This window comes from Haliotis rufescens, unplaced genomic scaffold (genome assembly GCF_023055435.1).
Source record: "Haliotis rufescens isolate VD_foot unplaced genomic scaffold, xgHalRufe1.0.p SCAF_19, whole genome shotgun sequence".
Lineage (NCBI taxonomy): Eukaryota > Metazoa > Mollusca > Gastropoda > Lepetellida > Haliotidae > Haliotis > Haliotis rufescens.
In genome coordinates this window covers 2,371,669-2,389,320 of record NW_025963879.1, presented here as the reverse complement: position 1 = coordinate 2,389,320, position 17,652 = coordinate 2,371,669, and the positions used below count along the sequence as shown (strand labels likewise).

Below are 17,652 nucleotides of genomic sequence, written 5' to 3'. Positions count from 1 at the left end.
ATGTCTTTGGTCATGTTTGACACACTGCTGAATCATGGTATAGGACCAATGGTATATCTTTAGTCGTGTTTGACACACTGCTGAATCATGATATAGGACCAATGGTATATCTTTGGTCGTGTTTGACACACTGCTGAATCATGATTTAGGACCAATGGTATATCTTTGGTCGTGTTTGAAACACTTCTGAATCATGGTATAGGACCAATGGTATATCTTTGGTCATGTTTGAAACACTGCTGAATCATGATATAGGACCAATGGTATATCTTTAGTCGTGTTTGACATACTGCTGAATCATGATATAGGACCAAGGGTATATCTTTGGTCGTGTTTGAAACACTGCTGAATCATGGTATAGGACCAATGGTATATCTTTGGTCATGTTTGAAACACTGCTGAATCATGATTTAGGACCAATGGTATATCTTTGGTCGTGTTTGAAACACTGCTGAATCATGGTGTAGGACCAATGGTATATCTTAAGTCGTGTTTGACACACTGCTGAATCATGATATAGGACCAAGGGTATATCTTTAGTCGTGTTTGACACACTGCTGAATCATGATATAGGACCAATGGTATATCTTTGGTCGTGTTTGAAACACTGCTGAATCATGGTATAGGACCAATGGTATATCTTTAGTCGTGTTTGACACACTGCTGAATCATGATATAGGACCAATGGTATATCTTTGGTCGTGTTTGAAACACTGCTGAATCATGGTATAGGACCAATGGTATATCTTTAGTCGTGTTTGACACACTGCTGAATCATGATATAGGACCAATGGTATATCTTTGGTCGTGTTTGAAACACTGCTGAATCATGATATAGGACCAAGGGTATATCTTTAGTCGTGTTTGACACACTGCTGAATCATGATATAGGACCAATGGTATATCTTTGGTCGTGTTTGACACACTGCTGAATCATGATTTAGGACCAATGGTATATCTTTGGTCGTGTTTGACACACTGCTGAATCATGATATAGGACCAAGGGTATATCTTTGGTCGTGTTTGAAACACTGCTGAATCATGGTATAGGACCAATGGTATATCTTTAGTCGTGTTTGACACACTGCTGAATCATGATATAGGACCAATGGTATATCTTTGGTCGTGTTTGAAACACTGCTGAATCATGGTATAGGACCAATGGTATATCTTTAGTCGTGTTTGACACACTGCTGAATCATGATATAGGACCAAGGGTATATCTTTAGTCGTGTTTGACACACTGCTGAATCATGATATAGGACCAATGGTATATCTTTGGTCGTGTTTGACACACTGCTGAATCATGATTTAGGACCAATGGTATATCTTTAGTCGTGTTCGACACACTGCTGAATCATGGTGTAGGACCAATGGTATATCTTTGGTCGTGTTTGACACACTGCTGAATCATGATTTAGGACCAATGGTATATCTTTGGTCGTGTTTGACACACTGCTGAATCATGATTTAGGACCAATGGTATATCTTTGGTCGTGTTTGACACACTGCTGAATCATGATATAGGACCAATGGTATATCTTTGGTTGTGTTTGACACACTGCTGAATCATGATATAGGACCAATGGTATATCTTTGGTCGTGTTTGACACACTGCTGAATCATGATTATAGGACCAATGGTATATCTTTGGTTGTGTTTGACACACTGCTGAATCATGATATAGGACCAATGGTATATCTTTGGTCGTGTTTGACACACTGCTGAATCATGGTGTAGGACCAATGGTATATCTTTAGTCGTGTTCGACACACTGCTGAATCATGGTGTAGGACCAATGGTATATCTTTGGTCATGTTTGACACACTGCTGAATCATGATATAGGACCAATGGTATATCTTTGGTCGTGTTTGACACACTGCTGAATCATGGTATAGGACCAATGGTATATCTTTGGTCGTGTTAGACACACTGCTGAATCATGGTGTAGGACCAATGGTATATCTTTGGTCGTGTTTGACACACTGCTGAATCATGGTTTAGGACCAATGCATGATGTTGGAACCCCAACTGAATTAGATGGTGTAGGAACAATGTCTTTCCTTTGAACCCCTGTGAACTAGCAGGTGCAGCACCTATGGCTCACCCATGAACACTACTGAACTAACTTTTTAGAACCAATGGCTTACCTTTGCACCCCTACTGAATTAAGTGTTGTAGGGCCAATGAGAACAGGAAATGGAGAACAGTACATTTGTGCAATGAGGAACTTCCATCGGAAGAGCTTTCTGTTCGTGAGACACTGTTGTTTCACTGTTCATGTTGGACAGTTCAACCCCTCTAATTACCGGGGTAATATTCATGTCACCCAACATACTTGAGACTCACATGGATAAACTACCAGTATTAATTCATCAGTTGTTTTTTTTATTCTACTTGCCTTGTTCATAGTGAAATTGGCTCCTTGTTCACTGTTCTTTTTGGACCTTTCCTCTGCCATTAGGCTGAAACATTATGCATGGTATGACTGGTATTCTTATAAAGTAATGTTTTACCTGATGTCAACCGCTCATTGCACTGGACTTATGGACGTCATTATGGAGGCAATCATGAAATAATTGGTCGGTTAGCAGGGGTGATGATCAACTGGTATTTCCATGATTTTACTCATCAATCCCCCAGATGTTGAAGAGAGAAAACAACCTGCATCCAGGCACCTCTCAGACAGGTACTGTTGCAAATAACAGCTCTGAACAGGAACAGTTACAAAACACATTCTTAGCATTGTAGACTTCATCTCTGACCAGCTTCTCTGACCAGTCAATGCTTTGAAGAACTACATATTTTGGACAAAGGGACTTCAGAGAGGTAGACATTGCTTGCCCAATTTATTCGAGAATTATTGTTGCTTCCTAGCTTAATAAGTCCATACACGTTACTTTCAAAGTCACGGAGATTCATCAGCATGTTTGTGGATGTGACATAGGAAAGGAAGTGACATCATCTCAACCCTGTTGCAATATCATCTGGGCTGAAAGCATCCAATGGAAGTTTCCACCATCTTGTGTCATAGCTTCTGAAACACGTTCATTTTCCTCACACATTAAGCTCAAAAAATATAGTGCTCCTCAACATGACGTTTATCTCTCTTTTTTTAATGGTAAACATTTTGACTTGGACATTTTCTTAGCAACCACAACATCCAGAAGACTGAAACTTTATGAGGATATTTAGAATCATAATGTTATACAGATTTGTTCGTGGCTTGAAAATTAATATAAATTGATGTGGTTTTTTATCAATAACTATTGAAATTATGGAAAATATATACCCGGTATCTTCTCAGAAACCATATAGAGAGACATGATACACTGGTTGAACATAGCAGTATAGTGGCCTTTACAAAATGTTTTCGTTGTTTTTATTCAAATTTAAGAAATTATCCATTCAAGAACAAGTGCTTAAGACTATCCTTCTGGGAAGCCACAAGCTTTTATGATAGTATAATTTCCCTTCTCCATGGCTGAATAGAGTACAATGTAATAACTTTCAACTCAAGCTGAATGTCCTTTAGTCTAAGTGAGCCTCAGTGACTACTTGAATATTTAGGTCAGTTAGTGATGACATAACTTACTGATAGTAAATGAAGACAAGACAAATATATACCATAACAAAGAATCACTCAAATTGGTAATTATTTTGTAAGAACAAGGGTGAATATACTTTGTTATAGTTTGTAAGAGATATCAACAAACAACTCACCCTAACATAATTATGAGATCATGTCATGTATGTTCATCTGGCCTCCATCTGCAGATGGCTCTTGTACTTCTGCTCCAAACTGGGGATGTATCAACATCACATTTGTGCAACATGTTGGACATATCTCAAGCTACAACAAAGTAGACTTTTCATTTTATAAACTCAAAACAGCCAGCAAAACAATCTCAATGTCACTTGTCTGTTCTCTGAAACCAGGGGGCACAGGTGGCCCAGTCGTCTAAGGCGCCGCAATTCGCTGTGCAGAGTTGCGTCCCTTGGCCACGCCAGAAACATATGATTGTGGGTTCGAATCCCGGTTCGCCCCGATTATGTTTCTAGGTTTGTCAGCACCATACCCGTGCTTGTGGGTTTCACCAAAGTGGTAAACGTCTGGGACCTGCATTACTTTGGGCTTTCCTTCCACATTAAGCTGACATGCAGTGATATAACTGGAATACTGTTAAAAGCGGCGTTAAACTCAACTCACTCACTCACTCTGAAACCATGGCACAGTGTGGAGAGGATGTGTTTACGATCCCAGATTATCTACGATAAAATGGGGCTTTTATTTTTAACAAATCAATTTTGAATCAAATGAACATATAATTCTGTCTACCACATGCTCACTTGAATACATGACAGAGATACCTCATACTTTATATACATTTCTCATAAACCACAGATTTTTCTTTCACCATGACACCTATGTCTAAAACATTTTTAAGAGGCGACTAACGGGACCGGTTAGTCAGACTCACTGACTTGTTTGATGCATGTCATGGTATGCTAATTGCGTAGATCGATGATCTACAGTCAATCACTGGATTGTCTGGTCCACACTTGATTATTTACAGACCACCATCGACCCGTGAAGATTCCGGGGTAGAATAGGTCTTCAGCAACCCATACTTGCCGTAAAAGGCGACTATGCTTGTCGTAAAAGGCGACTAACGGAATCGGGTGGTCAGGCTCGCTGACTTGGTTGATACATGTCATCGATCCCAATTGCGTGGATCGATGCTCATGATGTCAATCACTGGATTGTCTGGTCCAGACTCGATTATTTTACAGACCGCCGTCATATAGCTGGAATATTGCTGAGTGCGGCGTTAAACAACAAACAAACAAACAAACAGACCACCATCATATGGCGGGAATATTGCTGAGGACGGTGTTAAACAACAAGTAAACAAACATATTTGAAATGCTGAAAGCTGTCTCCTGTAATTGTGTAATAAAGTAATTTCTTTCAGTACAACAGGTTCATATTCATACAATGCATACCACTTGATTGGGAAATATTATATATGAATGTGATATGACACTTAATTATGAAATAATACAATGATACATTATTTAACACTTAATTGATTATTCCATAACTATTGTTATAAATCAAACCTTTTTAAGGTTGCTGGGAAATTAGAATAAACGTTTCAGTGGAATTTGATTAATAATATGAACCGTTTTGTGTTGCAATCTAGCCTGAAGTGGTTAGTTAATAAACTGATACAATTACTTTCAGAGGAATATCATTAGAGTATATTACATGTATTGTTGGTATTGCAGATGTTACCAAGAAAAACAAATGCATTTTTCATGAAGGGTTCCTTGGTTAGGCAGGCTTATAATACTATGTCTAATAAGAGCAGATAGATTAAATCTGATTTAAAATTATGTATGCTGTGTATGATATGGTAAGCACCTGCTTCTGCTATAGTGTTACCTCAATCATATACATGTATCAGCTTCTTATAAGCTTCTTGTTGGTGCCTTGGCAAGAACGTATGTACCAAATCAGCAGAGGACAGAAAACAGATCATATGCTTGAGAAATGTAACAAATTTCAATGTACAACTTACTTCTTTCCATCTCCAAAATGGTTGCAGAATCTGAGCCTTGAGTTAGTTTACATGTTCGACTTTGCCTTGACGAATAGGACTAAACTGAATCTGTAGGTAGCAATATTGTTCTGGTGGAGCACTCTGTCTTAGCTCTGTGGTCAAACAAAGTGTGTCATATCTGCCATTAAAAACACAGGAGTTCTCTAACTGTTGCCATTACTGACCATTTTGTGTGGAAATATTTGTTATGTTGTACAAAAGCTCAGGCTTCCTGAATACATTGTTTTTTTCATACTTTTAATATTCATCCTTTAAAGAAAATACAATAGTTATGACTGTATTTCTTTAAAATTCTGTCAGAGTTGAGGTTTGAATGTAAATCTAACATATATGTGATGAGAAAAACAGTTGCCTCACACTTTCTAATCAATTTGTATTCCTCATAGACAGGCAAGCTTTTTATCTTTTCACAATAAGTCAAGATTGAGAGAATCTAGTTCACACACATTTTCTATATTGACCGAAAGTGCAGGGTCCTTTAGATAAACCAGGAATATTCAAAATTGTGTAATCAGTCAAAAAGATCACTAATTGGATAACGTTAAAGCTTGGAAATAATTTGGGGAGCTGATATGGAATTTGGCATAGGACTCGAGTCCTTTTAGCCATGTGGTCAGTGTTGGGGGAAAATTAGTCAAGGAAAAGGCGGAATGCGCAATCAGATTTTTCCAAGAGAATAAATAGGCAAAGGAATATTATATTGATTTTTATCGCCCAAATGTAATATTATATGCGTTGAATATTAAATACCTTACAGTAATAGAGCCCCTGCTTCCACTGTGAGCAATGGCGTCCACGACACACGCTGTTAAAAACAATCAAATTGATTGGTCGATCCATATCAGGTATAAATTCAGATTACTTGTGCGTCAGTCGTGACTCCAATAACACTTTACTTCACAAATTAATTTTGTTGGAAAATATAATTTTGTAAAATGGAAGTAATCTTTCAGCTGACTGAATTGCAAATGCTGATAAAATCTTCATATTTGGAAAAATCATAATGAAGGCCTGTTATCTAACTACACAATATATGTGTCCTAGTTTGCACATCCAACAGTTGATGCAGTCTGCATGATTGGGCAGAAATGCTGCTAGAATTATAAATGTGTTAATGAGGAGTACATTCGTCTCCAATGCCTGGATTCCATTTTGTTGATAACAAATACTTGATTTTTCCAATATTCAAATGAAGTTCAACATTCTCTATATATTTCTTTTGTAAGCAATACTTTTTAAATTGAATCTGACATCCTCTAGAATAATAGGTGCAATTTAGCTTATGATCAAAATACATTAGCCATGTAATTGTGCCAGAATTACCATTAAAATTTGGAATGATCACAAATTGAAAACCATTATGACAAACTGTTGTTTGAACATGTGTTTAGATTGTTTTGGTAGCTTGATTATTCATACATTACTTATCCCCTTTTATTACTTTATGATTTTATCATTCAACGTTGAAAGAATTTGCATTTTCAAATTATTTCATATGTAAACAGTTTTACTGTAATATGATAACAAGGCCATTAGCATTAAATATTTCGGCACTGATGTAATAATTAAATACAATGAAAAAATCTATCCCCTCTCAGTGATAGTACTTTGACTGCATCATGTTCAGTAAACCATGTTGTTTGAAGTGGGAGGCTCAAATACAGACTGAATGCTGTAGCAGAAACAATAAATTGATACAGGCTATTGCACTGTGTTGAAGCTGACGGACTGGCAGCCTCTCACACAAAGGGAGAAAACTCCTGTCTACAGCCTCGGGTTATGTCTAAGAAGGCAAGAAATGCTTCATTGAATTTGGAGTCTACTTTTAGGACTTTTCATTCTTGACCATGTTGCAATATTGCCGGAATCGTTCGAACAATGACGACGTTCTGAATATATGGTATTTGTATCATTAAATGTTTTGACAATTTTTAAATTTTAAATTTTATCTATGATAAGGCTAGAGAATTATGTATTTGATGTTTCATTTATTTTTATAAATGTAGTTAATCTACTGAGTACAACTGCTTTCAGACTGATAAATATAATTTTATACACAATGTTTGTTGAAAATCATACTGTGAGTTATTCTGTGTCATCACATTTTTTTATGTTGTTAAGCTTTGCATGCTTTGAACATTTGGTGAAATGTAATTGAAAGAACAATGAGTATATGCTTTTAGTCAGATTGTTCACGTTAAGCCCATATAAACATCATATTACTTCATTGTCAATACAAAAAAATGCCACTGAGGTATACAAAGGTCTTTAATCTTGGTTCAGGTTGGGGATTCCAAATCACTACATTTAAATCTAAAAAAAATATATTTCCATACAGACAGTGTTTCTCACAATATACGTATTTTTTTGCAAGTCAAATATCAATTTGATTCCTGAAATCACCTGATAATTAATTAATGGCAGCACTTTTTAAAATGACATTTGAGGGCACTTCACACAAATTTTAACAAACAAAAAAAGTGAATTTATTGCCGAAGGTGTTTATTTCTCCAAGCATAACTAAAGCATGAAACACTAAATCTCTTAGAGACTACTTCGCTCCATTATTAAAATTTCTAATCTATCAAATGACATTTCATTTAGTCGGAGCACAATCTAGTATTTATCAGTTGACCTCTTGAGGGTATTCCCTCCCATGATAGAACTCTCTAACTGAGAAGGTTAAAAAAACATCCTACGAGCATTTGCTCTTTCCAATTATAAGTTTGTGAAAGCTCTAAACCTTTTTTTAGAATTAGTTTACAACTCAATATTAGGATGATCAGAAGTGTAAGGTGTTTTTCCTAAATATAATTGACAATACACAAGTGTGTTAAATTTGCTTGATACAATAATGGCATGTAGCTCAATTATTATGAAGCCAATATCTGAGATGATGTATATAAGCTTTCTGTTAATGATTTTAAAATTCAGAACTCCATCACCTGCAATCACATGATTGTAATTGTAAGGAAGCATATTAGTATTATTTCCTCTTTCGAACCAATCAAGGAGATGTTAAAAGTATCACACTGGGTTTTTCCTATCATATCCAGTGCAAATTAGATGGCTCTACAAGTCGTAAACAAACAAAATTCAGATTTGAATTATTAAGACATTTTCCTTTTGCCTCTATGAAAAATATTGATTGATTTATTCAAAATAATGTTTAGTTCATTCATTTTTAACATATAAGAATGTTTGCATAGAAATGAAAATATTTCTATCCCATTCAGAAACATATTTTATTGTGGAGTTCTGAAAGAGTGTTGGTAGAGTGTGGTTTTAATGAGAGAGGTCCCCTTGTGAAGAGGGTCAGCGCCGATGGGTCCCCAGTGAGTTATCTATCTTCCTTATCATGGGTGAGCTAGCACACTGACGCTTTGTTGGCCTATTAATCACTGACACACAATCCCCAATTTTCGCACAATGATTAAATTTTGCCCTCAGTATCATCATGGATATTACAGATTATAGTGATTAATATTTTCATTTTGCTGGCAAAGATCCCGATTAAGTCCCTGTAGCTTCAGACGATCATCAAGGAATAATTAAAAGTTTCACAAATAACAGTCATAAGATGGGGAAATTTCTTTGCTAGGGTCTATCCCACCAACACTATCAGCAAATGATTAAAAGTTGTGTCTATAAACGTCAAAAAGCGGGGAAATTGCGGCAGGATTCCAGGCATCGCTGTGGATTATTATCCCAGAATAATTAAAAGTGTCCTAAATAACGAAAGTTAGATTGGAAAATTACCAAGAAAAAAATCTGTGCATCCCAGTTTGGTGAAAAACGAGCAGTTTGGGAGTTGTAAATGACACAGTCGTCCTTGGATATGATATTACTGAGATTTGAAAGTGATTCGGGGGATGGCGTTATAATCTTAGCCATTAATCATAATCTTGAGCAAACTTGTGATCTGTTCCCTCTAGGACTTCATTACTCAAGATAGCCAAGTTTGTCCAACTCCAAGATTCACCTCTTTCTATCCACACTGATTGAGCTTTCTTTGTAATCTCACTTAATGCCCTTACTGCTCCAGGGACAGATGATTCACAAGCCAATGTTTGCAATACATACCAATATAGATTCTTACATATGGTATCTAAATTGCCAGTTGTTATTAGAAGTGTGTAGAATTGGTGTTTGGAAAGGGAGACAGAAGAGATGTGGATACTGCAATGACTGAAGCAGATGAGGATAGTAACCATTTGGGGGAGACAACTGAAGAGCACTGGGAACAGCGTTGTTTTATGGGAAAACAATGATGACAGATTTGTTACAGTGTGTGTTAGGTATATAGATGAGAGGAACAATAAAAGTGCCAAAAAAGTGCTGTACTCATTTCTTTTAGAATACTAATTCATGTGAACATATGGTAATGCAGTATTTGTGTAAGATGTTTAGAGGATGCTACATGATTTGTCTCTTGTACTCCCTTGAAGATCAGATTTCATGCATGACATGATAGATTTAATCGTGTATAATTAATTTGTTGTATCAGCTATTTCAGATCTTACATTACTTCACAGGCACATGTCCTCAGTTGTCTTAAATCACAGTCAAACACAGGTGTCCTTGGTTGTCTTACATCACAGTCAAACACAGAAGATGTCCTTGGTTGTCTTACATCACAGTAAAACACAGAAGGTGTCCTTGGTTGCCTTACATCACAGTCAAACACAGGTGTCCTTGGTTGTCTTACATCACAGTCAAACACAGATGACCTTGTTGTCTTACATCACAGTCAAACACAGGTGTCCTTGGTTGTCTTACATCATAGTAAAACACAGGTGACCTTGTTGTCTTACATCACAGTAAAACACATAAGGTGTCCTTGGTTGTCTTACATCACAGTCAAACACAGAAGATGTCCTTGGTTGTCTTACATCACAGTCAAACACAGATGACCTTGGTTGTCTTACATCACAGTCAAACACAGGTGTCCTTGTTGTCTTACATCACAGTCAAACACAGGTGTCCTTGGTTGTCTTACATCACAGTCAAACACAGATGACCTTGGTTGTCTTACATCACAGTCAAACACAGAAGATGTCCTTGGTTGTCTTACATCACAGTCAAACACAGGTTACCTTGGTTGTCTTACATCACAGTAAAACACAGGTGACCTTGGTTGTCTTACATCACAGTCAAACAGGTGACCTTGGTTGTCTTACATCACAGTCAAACACAGGTGACCTTGGTTGTCTTACATCACAGTAAAACACAGGTTACCTTGGTTGTCTTACATCACAGTCAAACACAGAAGATGTCCTTGGTTGTCTTACATGACAGTAAAACACAGGTGTCCTTGGTTGTCTTACATCACAGTAAAACACAGATGTCCTTGGTTGTCTTACATCACAGTCAAACACAGAAGGTGTCCTTGGTTGTCTTACATCACAGTAAAACACAGAAGATGTCCTTGGTTGTCTTACATCACAGTCAAACACAGGTTACCTTGGTTGTCTTACATCACAGTCAAACACAGAAGGTGTCCTTGGTTGTCTTTCATCACAGTAAAACACAGAAGATGTCCTTGGTTGTCTTACATCACAGTAAAACACAGAAGGTGTCCTTGGTTGTCTTACATCACAGTAAAACACAGGTGTCTTTGGTTGTCTTACATCACAGTCAAACACAGGTGACCTGTTTGTCTTACATCACAGTCAAACACAGGTGACCTGGTTGTTTTACATCACAGTCAAACACAGGTGACCTTGGTTGTCTTACATCACAGTCAAACACAGAAGGTGTCCTTGGTTGTCTTTCATCACAGTAACACACAGGTGACCTGGTTGTTTTACATGACATGTCATGTAAAGGTCTCACTTGCTGGTGAGTAGCTCTACACCCTGCCTCGGTAATGCGTCCTGTATTGGGATCATCAGGCCATACCGCTACGTACACCGGTAGTCAGAATGTGGAGTCTAGTAAAATTTCTTTCTTTGGGTCTGCTAACATCAGCTGCTACCACCAATCCATACTCTGAAAGTAAAATCAAGAGAAAATAATGTCTAGATTCACATTCAGGCTGGTAGACTCCAAATGTGTGACACAAACTGAAGCAAAATGACTATGGTGGCCACGTAGTGCTGCCACTGTTGTCACCTCACTCCACAATTTGCTGTCAAAAGATGCATCTCTCAGCTGTCAGGATCTTCAACCAGTCAAGAGTTTGAATCCAAAAAAGGATATTAAATATGATCTTTTCCAGTACCATACTCATTACTGTTGTAGTTTTGCAGTTTAAAGTGATTGTTAGGCTGTATGTAAGCTTACCATATTGACGTCTGTAGGTTCTATGGGAGGATGAGTGAAGTTAAGCCTAATTAGTTTCTATACACTTGCTGTGAGGGCCATGTCACATGGATTGCTAAGTCTTTGTACCAAAACTGTTCAGGTTACTTCCAAGTCACACCTGGCCTGTTGTAACCACAGCAGATCCAGACATCTATGGGACACAACTCCGTAGTGTTTCCGCCGACCATTATTAGGTGTTACCCTCCATGAGTTTTTGTCCCCCAGTCCTATAATGCGGGGAGTCACTATCTTGTCTGTTTGTCCATCAGTATTTTCTTTCCGGAGCATAACTTGAAAACCATCAAAGATTTTTTCATCCACACTAGTCTTGGTACATGTATAACCAGGCACTGAAGTAGTGCCTTTTGCTATTGTTGGTTTGGGGAATTTGTCATCTTCTGATGACTCTGATTTGTCCTGTTCCTGAAGAACAATCACACTGAGACATCTTTAAGAGATAGATAGGCTGAAACCTAACAACATTGCAACCTTCATCTAATAGCATAGGTGGCCCAGTTGCCTATGCTGTGTCCCTCATACATGACAGCTACCTATGATCATGGGTTCAAATCCCATATTCTTCCTGATTATGTTTCTGTTTTTCTACCCCTGCTCATGGGTTTCACCAAACTGGTAAACATCTAGAACTTGCATCACTGAAAGTTTTCCTCCTACAGCTTACAAAAACAGTTCAAAGCAGATTTAAACCAAACCCACTACCTCACTCACTGTCACCTTCAGTTTTTCCTCGGGAACAATTCACACAACGTTTTGACATCTTGATGATCTAAGTCATGTGGTGAAGTTTAACTCTTGAAACATGAAGACTGTATGTGGATAGATTCCAAATTAAATAAGAACAATTCTATAGACCTCATCTCAGCTTTACTTGTGTGATTGGCTTTCAGGCATAGAATTATCAGCTCATGATTGTCTTATATATAGTCGTAAAGAGAGACTATTCTTTCAAAACAACATCTATTATCAAGAAATGTGAGAATCATGCTGTAATTTGGAATTTTCTTCATTTGTGATTGACCTAATTTGTTTCAGATTTGACGATACTAAGACTGACATAAGAGAGGTATGAGATAGATGTTATATTGTGTTTCACCAGTATTGTTTTAATATTGCTTATTGCATGTGTGCATGATACTGTAATTGTAGTTAGTAACCTGACCCTTCCATTAAGGACTTCTCACAAACATGTGTTCAGTAGTTGATAATGATTCTGCCAAATCTTCTGTCATCTTTGTGAGGAAATGGCTGACAATTATATCATCATGTTTTCAGAAAATATGGTGGAACCAAATGTTCTTTAAAGCTATATTTAATCAGCATATATCTGTAAATGTGCTTTTGTGATGACTATTCAATCTTTCCTTCTGCTTTGAAGGTGAACAAAATAGGCAGAACTAAAATCTGTTTACATTTTTTTCTCTTTTTTTTTCATGAAACCTTTTGGAAAGTTTATCATACAAACTTTGTTGAACGGATTTCATTAAAATATGTTATTGTAATCAAATCACACCTATTAATATGCGTTTCCTCCTGAACTATTTTATCGTCCATATTTTATGAACACATTTGCATGTGCTATGCATGTAACAGCTTCTACCTATCATAGATCATCGATATAGTTGATGGCCTTGTGTGTTGTTATTGTTTCAATAACTTGGAGATCGGGTGCTGGTGTAACCTGCTGATGTGCACAGTGGCTTGCACTATCGACCACTGGGTGTCATACAGCCCATACAGTGGGATCCAGCTGTAGTTTCCTGTGTACTCACTCATTTACAACTTGTCTGCAAATTGATGCTGATATTATGCTTATGACCACCCTATGTCTATCCCTTACTAACACCCTTTTACTTCCTTCTTGATTGTATTAACTTTGTCAGGGCACAGGTGGCCCAGTCGTCTAAAGCACCTCAATTCGCTGCACAGAGTTGCATCCTTTAGGCGTTTTCCAGAAACCTATGGATGTTAGTTTGAAACCCACTTCTTCCGATTATGTTTCTTGGTTTGTCAGCACCATACCCATGCTCGTGGGTTTCACCAAAGTGGTAAATGTCTGAGGCCTGCATCACTTCAGGCTTTCCTACCACATCAAACTGACATGCCATGATATTACTGAAATACTGTTTGAGCAGTATTAATCTCAACTCACTCTCACTCTCACTCACACAATGACATTGATGTTTGAGCTGCTGTTAAGGTGTAGGTGCATTTTGTATCAGTTCTGTGTACAAGGGTGAAAAATGATTTATTGTTATGCCCAACTAACCCACTTACCATATTTTCTGGTGTGTGATTTTTTTTTTTAAGCAAACACCTCACACAAGATTGTCACTAACTTCAAATAATTATTATGTCAATAAATGTGATAGTTTTATTAAACCTAGGTAAACCATTTATACCTGAACATTGATCAAAGTAGCCAAATTCCTATGTCAGGATGTAACATACAGTATGCTCCATGTAGAAAGTTGTACATGGAGTCCACTGTCATCTGCCGATAGATGAATTTCAAGCACTGGTCTGTCTGCAACAGCCAGCCTTTGCAGACTCCAATAATTTCAATAATTGCATCAATTGTAAAAAAGGTGTCCAGTATACAATAAGAGTCAAATGTTCAAAAAAAGGCCATTATTTGCATATGAATAATGAAACTCAAAATTCAGAACAAATATCAATGAGCAACCATGACATAGCAAACAGGTAGCAAAAAATGATGTCATATGAAGCAAAGAGCAATGTGTATTAAAGAATGTCCATGTACACAAAAGGCACAAGTCATAATAAAAACGCCAAATGGTGCTGCAGTTGGTACAACTGTCCAAGTTACAGCCCTCAGATGGTAGCTCAGGGTGGAGACTGAAGACAAAACTCAGGGGTGAAGTTTAAGATGACAGCAGCCATGTTTATTGATGCAGGTTGAAATGAGTCGAAAAGGTGCATGTTGATAATACTTGACAGAACTCACACTGAGACCGAGTGGCCAATGTTCCCAGTTGGAGACTCGCTCTGTCACTTACCTTCTGGCTGTCTCCCTGACTAGCGAGGTATTAAGTAACGTGTGGCAAGGTCATTGTCCAACATGTATGTATACAGTTTCGGGTCAATACCTAAAATGTCAGTCAATACCTGGTGTGACCACCACTAGCATTGATCACTGCCACACATCTCCTGTACATTGAGTGGATCAGACGATTTGTGAAGGCCCTAGGGATCCTCCTGCACACATCCAGAGCAGCTGTGCGTAGTTCATCGGCAGTTGTAGGGACTGGGCTCACATTGTGCAGACGCCTTTGAACCTCATCCCACAAGTGTTCGATGGGGTTCATATCAGGGCTGAGGGCTGGCCACGGTAGAACACGGATGTTGTGTTGTTGCAGAAAGGCCATGGTAGCTCTGGCAACATGGGGACGAGCGTTGTCCTGCTGGAAAATGTGTTGTTGATGTTGTGCAAAAAATGGAACAACATGGGGTCTGGTCACTTGGTCTGTCTGCATGGGAGACACAAAAGCGACTTTCATCAGAGAAGATGACACGCCTCCACTCACGATGATGCCAATTGTGATGACCCTGTGCCTACTGAAGTCGTGCTTGTCGATGCCATGGTTGGAGAACAGGATGACGTGCTGGTCGGCGACATCTGAGGTTGTTGGAACGGAGACGTCGAGCACAGTGTCCCGGCTAATGTGTCGATTATGTGTTCCTATGGTCTGTCGAGCACTTTCACTTGCAGTAAGGAACGGATGTCGCTGGTGTTGACGGGAAATCTGCCTATCTTGTCGAGGTGTGGTGACCCTTGGACGACCAATCCGAGGAAGGTCATCTGTGGTCTATGTAGCATTGTATCGATGCAGGAGACGGTAAATTGTGGTTATGTTAACGTTGAAATGACGGGCAACATCTTGGACAGACTCTCAAGCTTCAAAACGTCAGATAGCCTGGTTTCTCTGAATTTGAGTTAGGCGTGGCATTGTTGACCAAGGAGTGGTAGGTCCAAGAATCAGCCACAGTTTTATACCCACTAAAATTCGTGACAGTTCGTGCATTTTCGAATTCACGAGAAATGGGTGCATGATACCCACATATTCATTGAAATGGTGCGTTTTGGTGATTCGTTTTTTATGTTGCGTTTTTACTCGGGGCTTCCAAAATGCAACCAAAAATATTGATAACACCATCAGGCTTCACTACATGCTAAAACTCGTATCAATTTATGGTTCCGTGTTTGTTACCTATTTGCTTAAAACCACTTGCGTTTCTTTTGCGTGCGAGTATATATATGTAAGATCCGGCGACGTAAGGAGGTGTTAATTGAAATTTATAGATAGCGCTGGAGATTTAGGGTCTTGCCCGGAGGGGCTTATGATAAGAGGGAATACGCCGAATGTTTGCTGAATATATTAAGCAGACAAAGGGCATAGAATTTCAGTGCACTTGGAAACATATTGAACCAGTTAGGTATTTAGATAAATGAAATGTTAAATAAGTATTGAAATGGTTTGCACTATTTTAAATAAAAGTATTGAAATGGTTTGCACTATAACACTACATTCCGAGTATCTGCTAATTTTCCGCTGTGTATATGGCAGAAGCATGCAATGTACAACACTATGCAAAGGTCCACAACACAGTCACTTATCACGTCATTCCTCATGCACCACCGTGTGATACCAAATAAATGTTGGAAGGATGGCATGCCTTTAGTCAGCAACGCCAGGAAAGCGTGATGTTTTGAAAAATGGTGTTTTGTTTGTAATAAGGCCCTTTAGAAATCAGACATATCAGAAAGCTTCAGGCTTTATTCATAGTTTCTTGTCATATTAATTACAAATAATTGATATATTCAAATGCAATGGCATTAAAAAGTAATAACGAACTAATCATAATGAAAGCTGAGATATTAATGTACATTGGACTGTGTAAAAGATATATTGGCTAGTCCCCATGAATAAACATAATTGTCCTTGTTTCACGGATATTGAGAGCACCAGGTGGTGGTAGGCTTTGTCCAATGCTTCATGCCAACCATGTTCATGTATATGATGTCACAGTGGTGTAATGGGCACCTCGGCGTCACATTGGATGACTGTATCTTTTATACAACGGAATAATCAGATATAATTCGGAATTTTGTACAAATTGCCACGCCATTTTTATTGTAAATGTTGTTCTGTGGCGTACTGTGTCATTGGCAATCTTTAATACACATTGTTCTTTGTTTCATAAATTAATAATGAGCAGGGGAAGGGTATGATGCTGACAGATGAATGAGGGCAATTTTGAATACAAATCCACAAACAGCGGATCCTGACGAAACTAAGAGAGGCAATTGAGCATGCAGATTGCTGAGCCTTAGATCACTCAGCTCCCATACCCATATCCCCAGTGTGAAAGGTGCCAATACATGTATATGCAATGGCATTTTCAAAATGTGACTCTGCAAATGTTCAGTAGACATTTTACTATCCATTTTCTTCGCTGCAACTAGGACACTCACTATGTTTTTGAACAAAAAGTTTTGTCTTACTCTCAACTTTACCATTTTCTTTTGTAATTATGTTTCAAGAAAATAGCTCGAACAGTAACAAAGAAGGTGACTACCAGCTTGAGTAGATTGTATTGTTTTAGGTTTGTTTGAATCTGAAGACAACCTTCAGAAACTGTCATGGAAGGCAAAAAATTAGATTTAATTTCCCCCAT

The 17,652-nt window shown here is 38.1% G+C and overlaps 1 protein-coding gene across 5 annotated transcripts in view; it reads left to right on the top strand.

Annotated features, from left to right (window-relative positions):
* LOC124113041 overlaps positions 1-17,652 on the top strand; it is a 122,270-nt gene that overhangs the window by 88,301 nt on the left and 16,317 nt on the right. Inside the window, exon 6 of one of the 5 annotated variants that reach the window (XM_048398798.1) lies at positions 12,988-13,018. The exons of the other annotated variants lie outside the window; for them this stretch is intronic. Within the exon in view, the coding sequence (XP_048254755.1) occupies positions 12,988-13,013 (26 nt within the window). The 3' untranslated portion in view covers positions 13,014-13,018. The remainder of the gene's footprint in view (positions 1-12,987; positions 13,019-17,652) is intronic. 5 annotated transcript variants of the gene reach the window in all.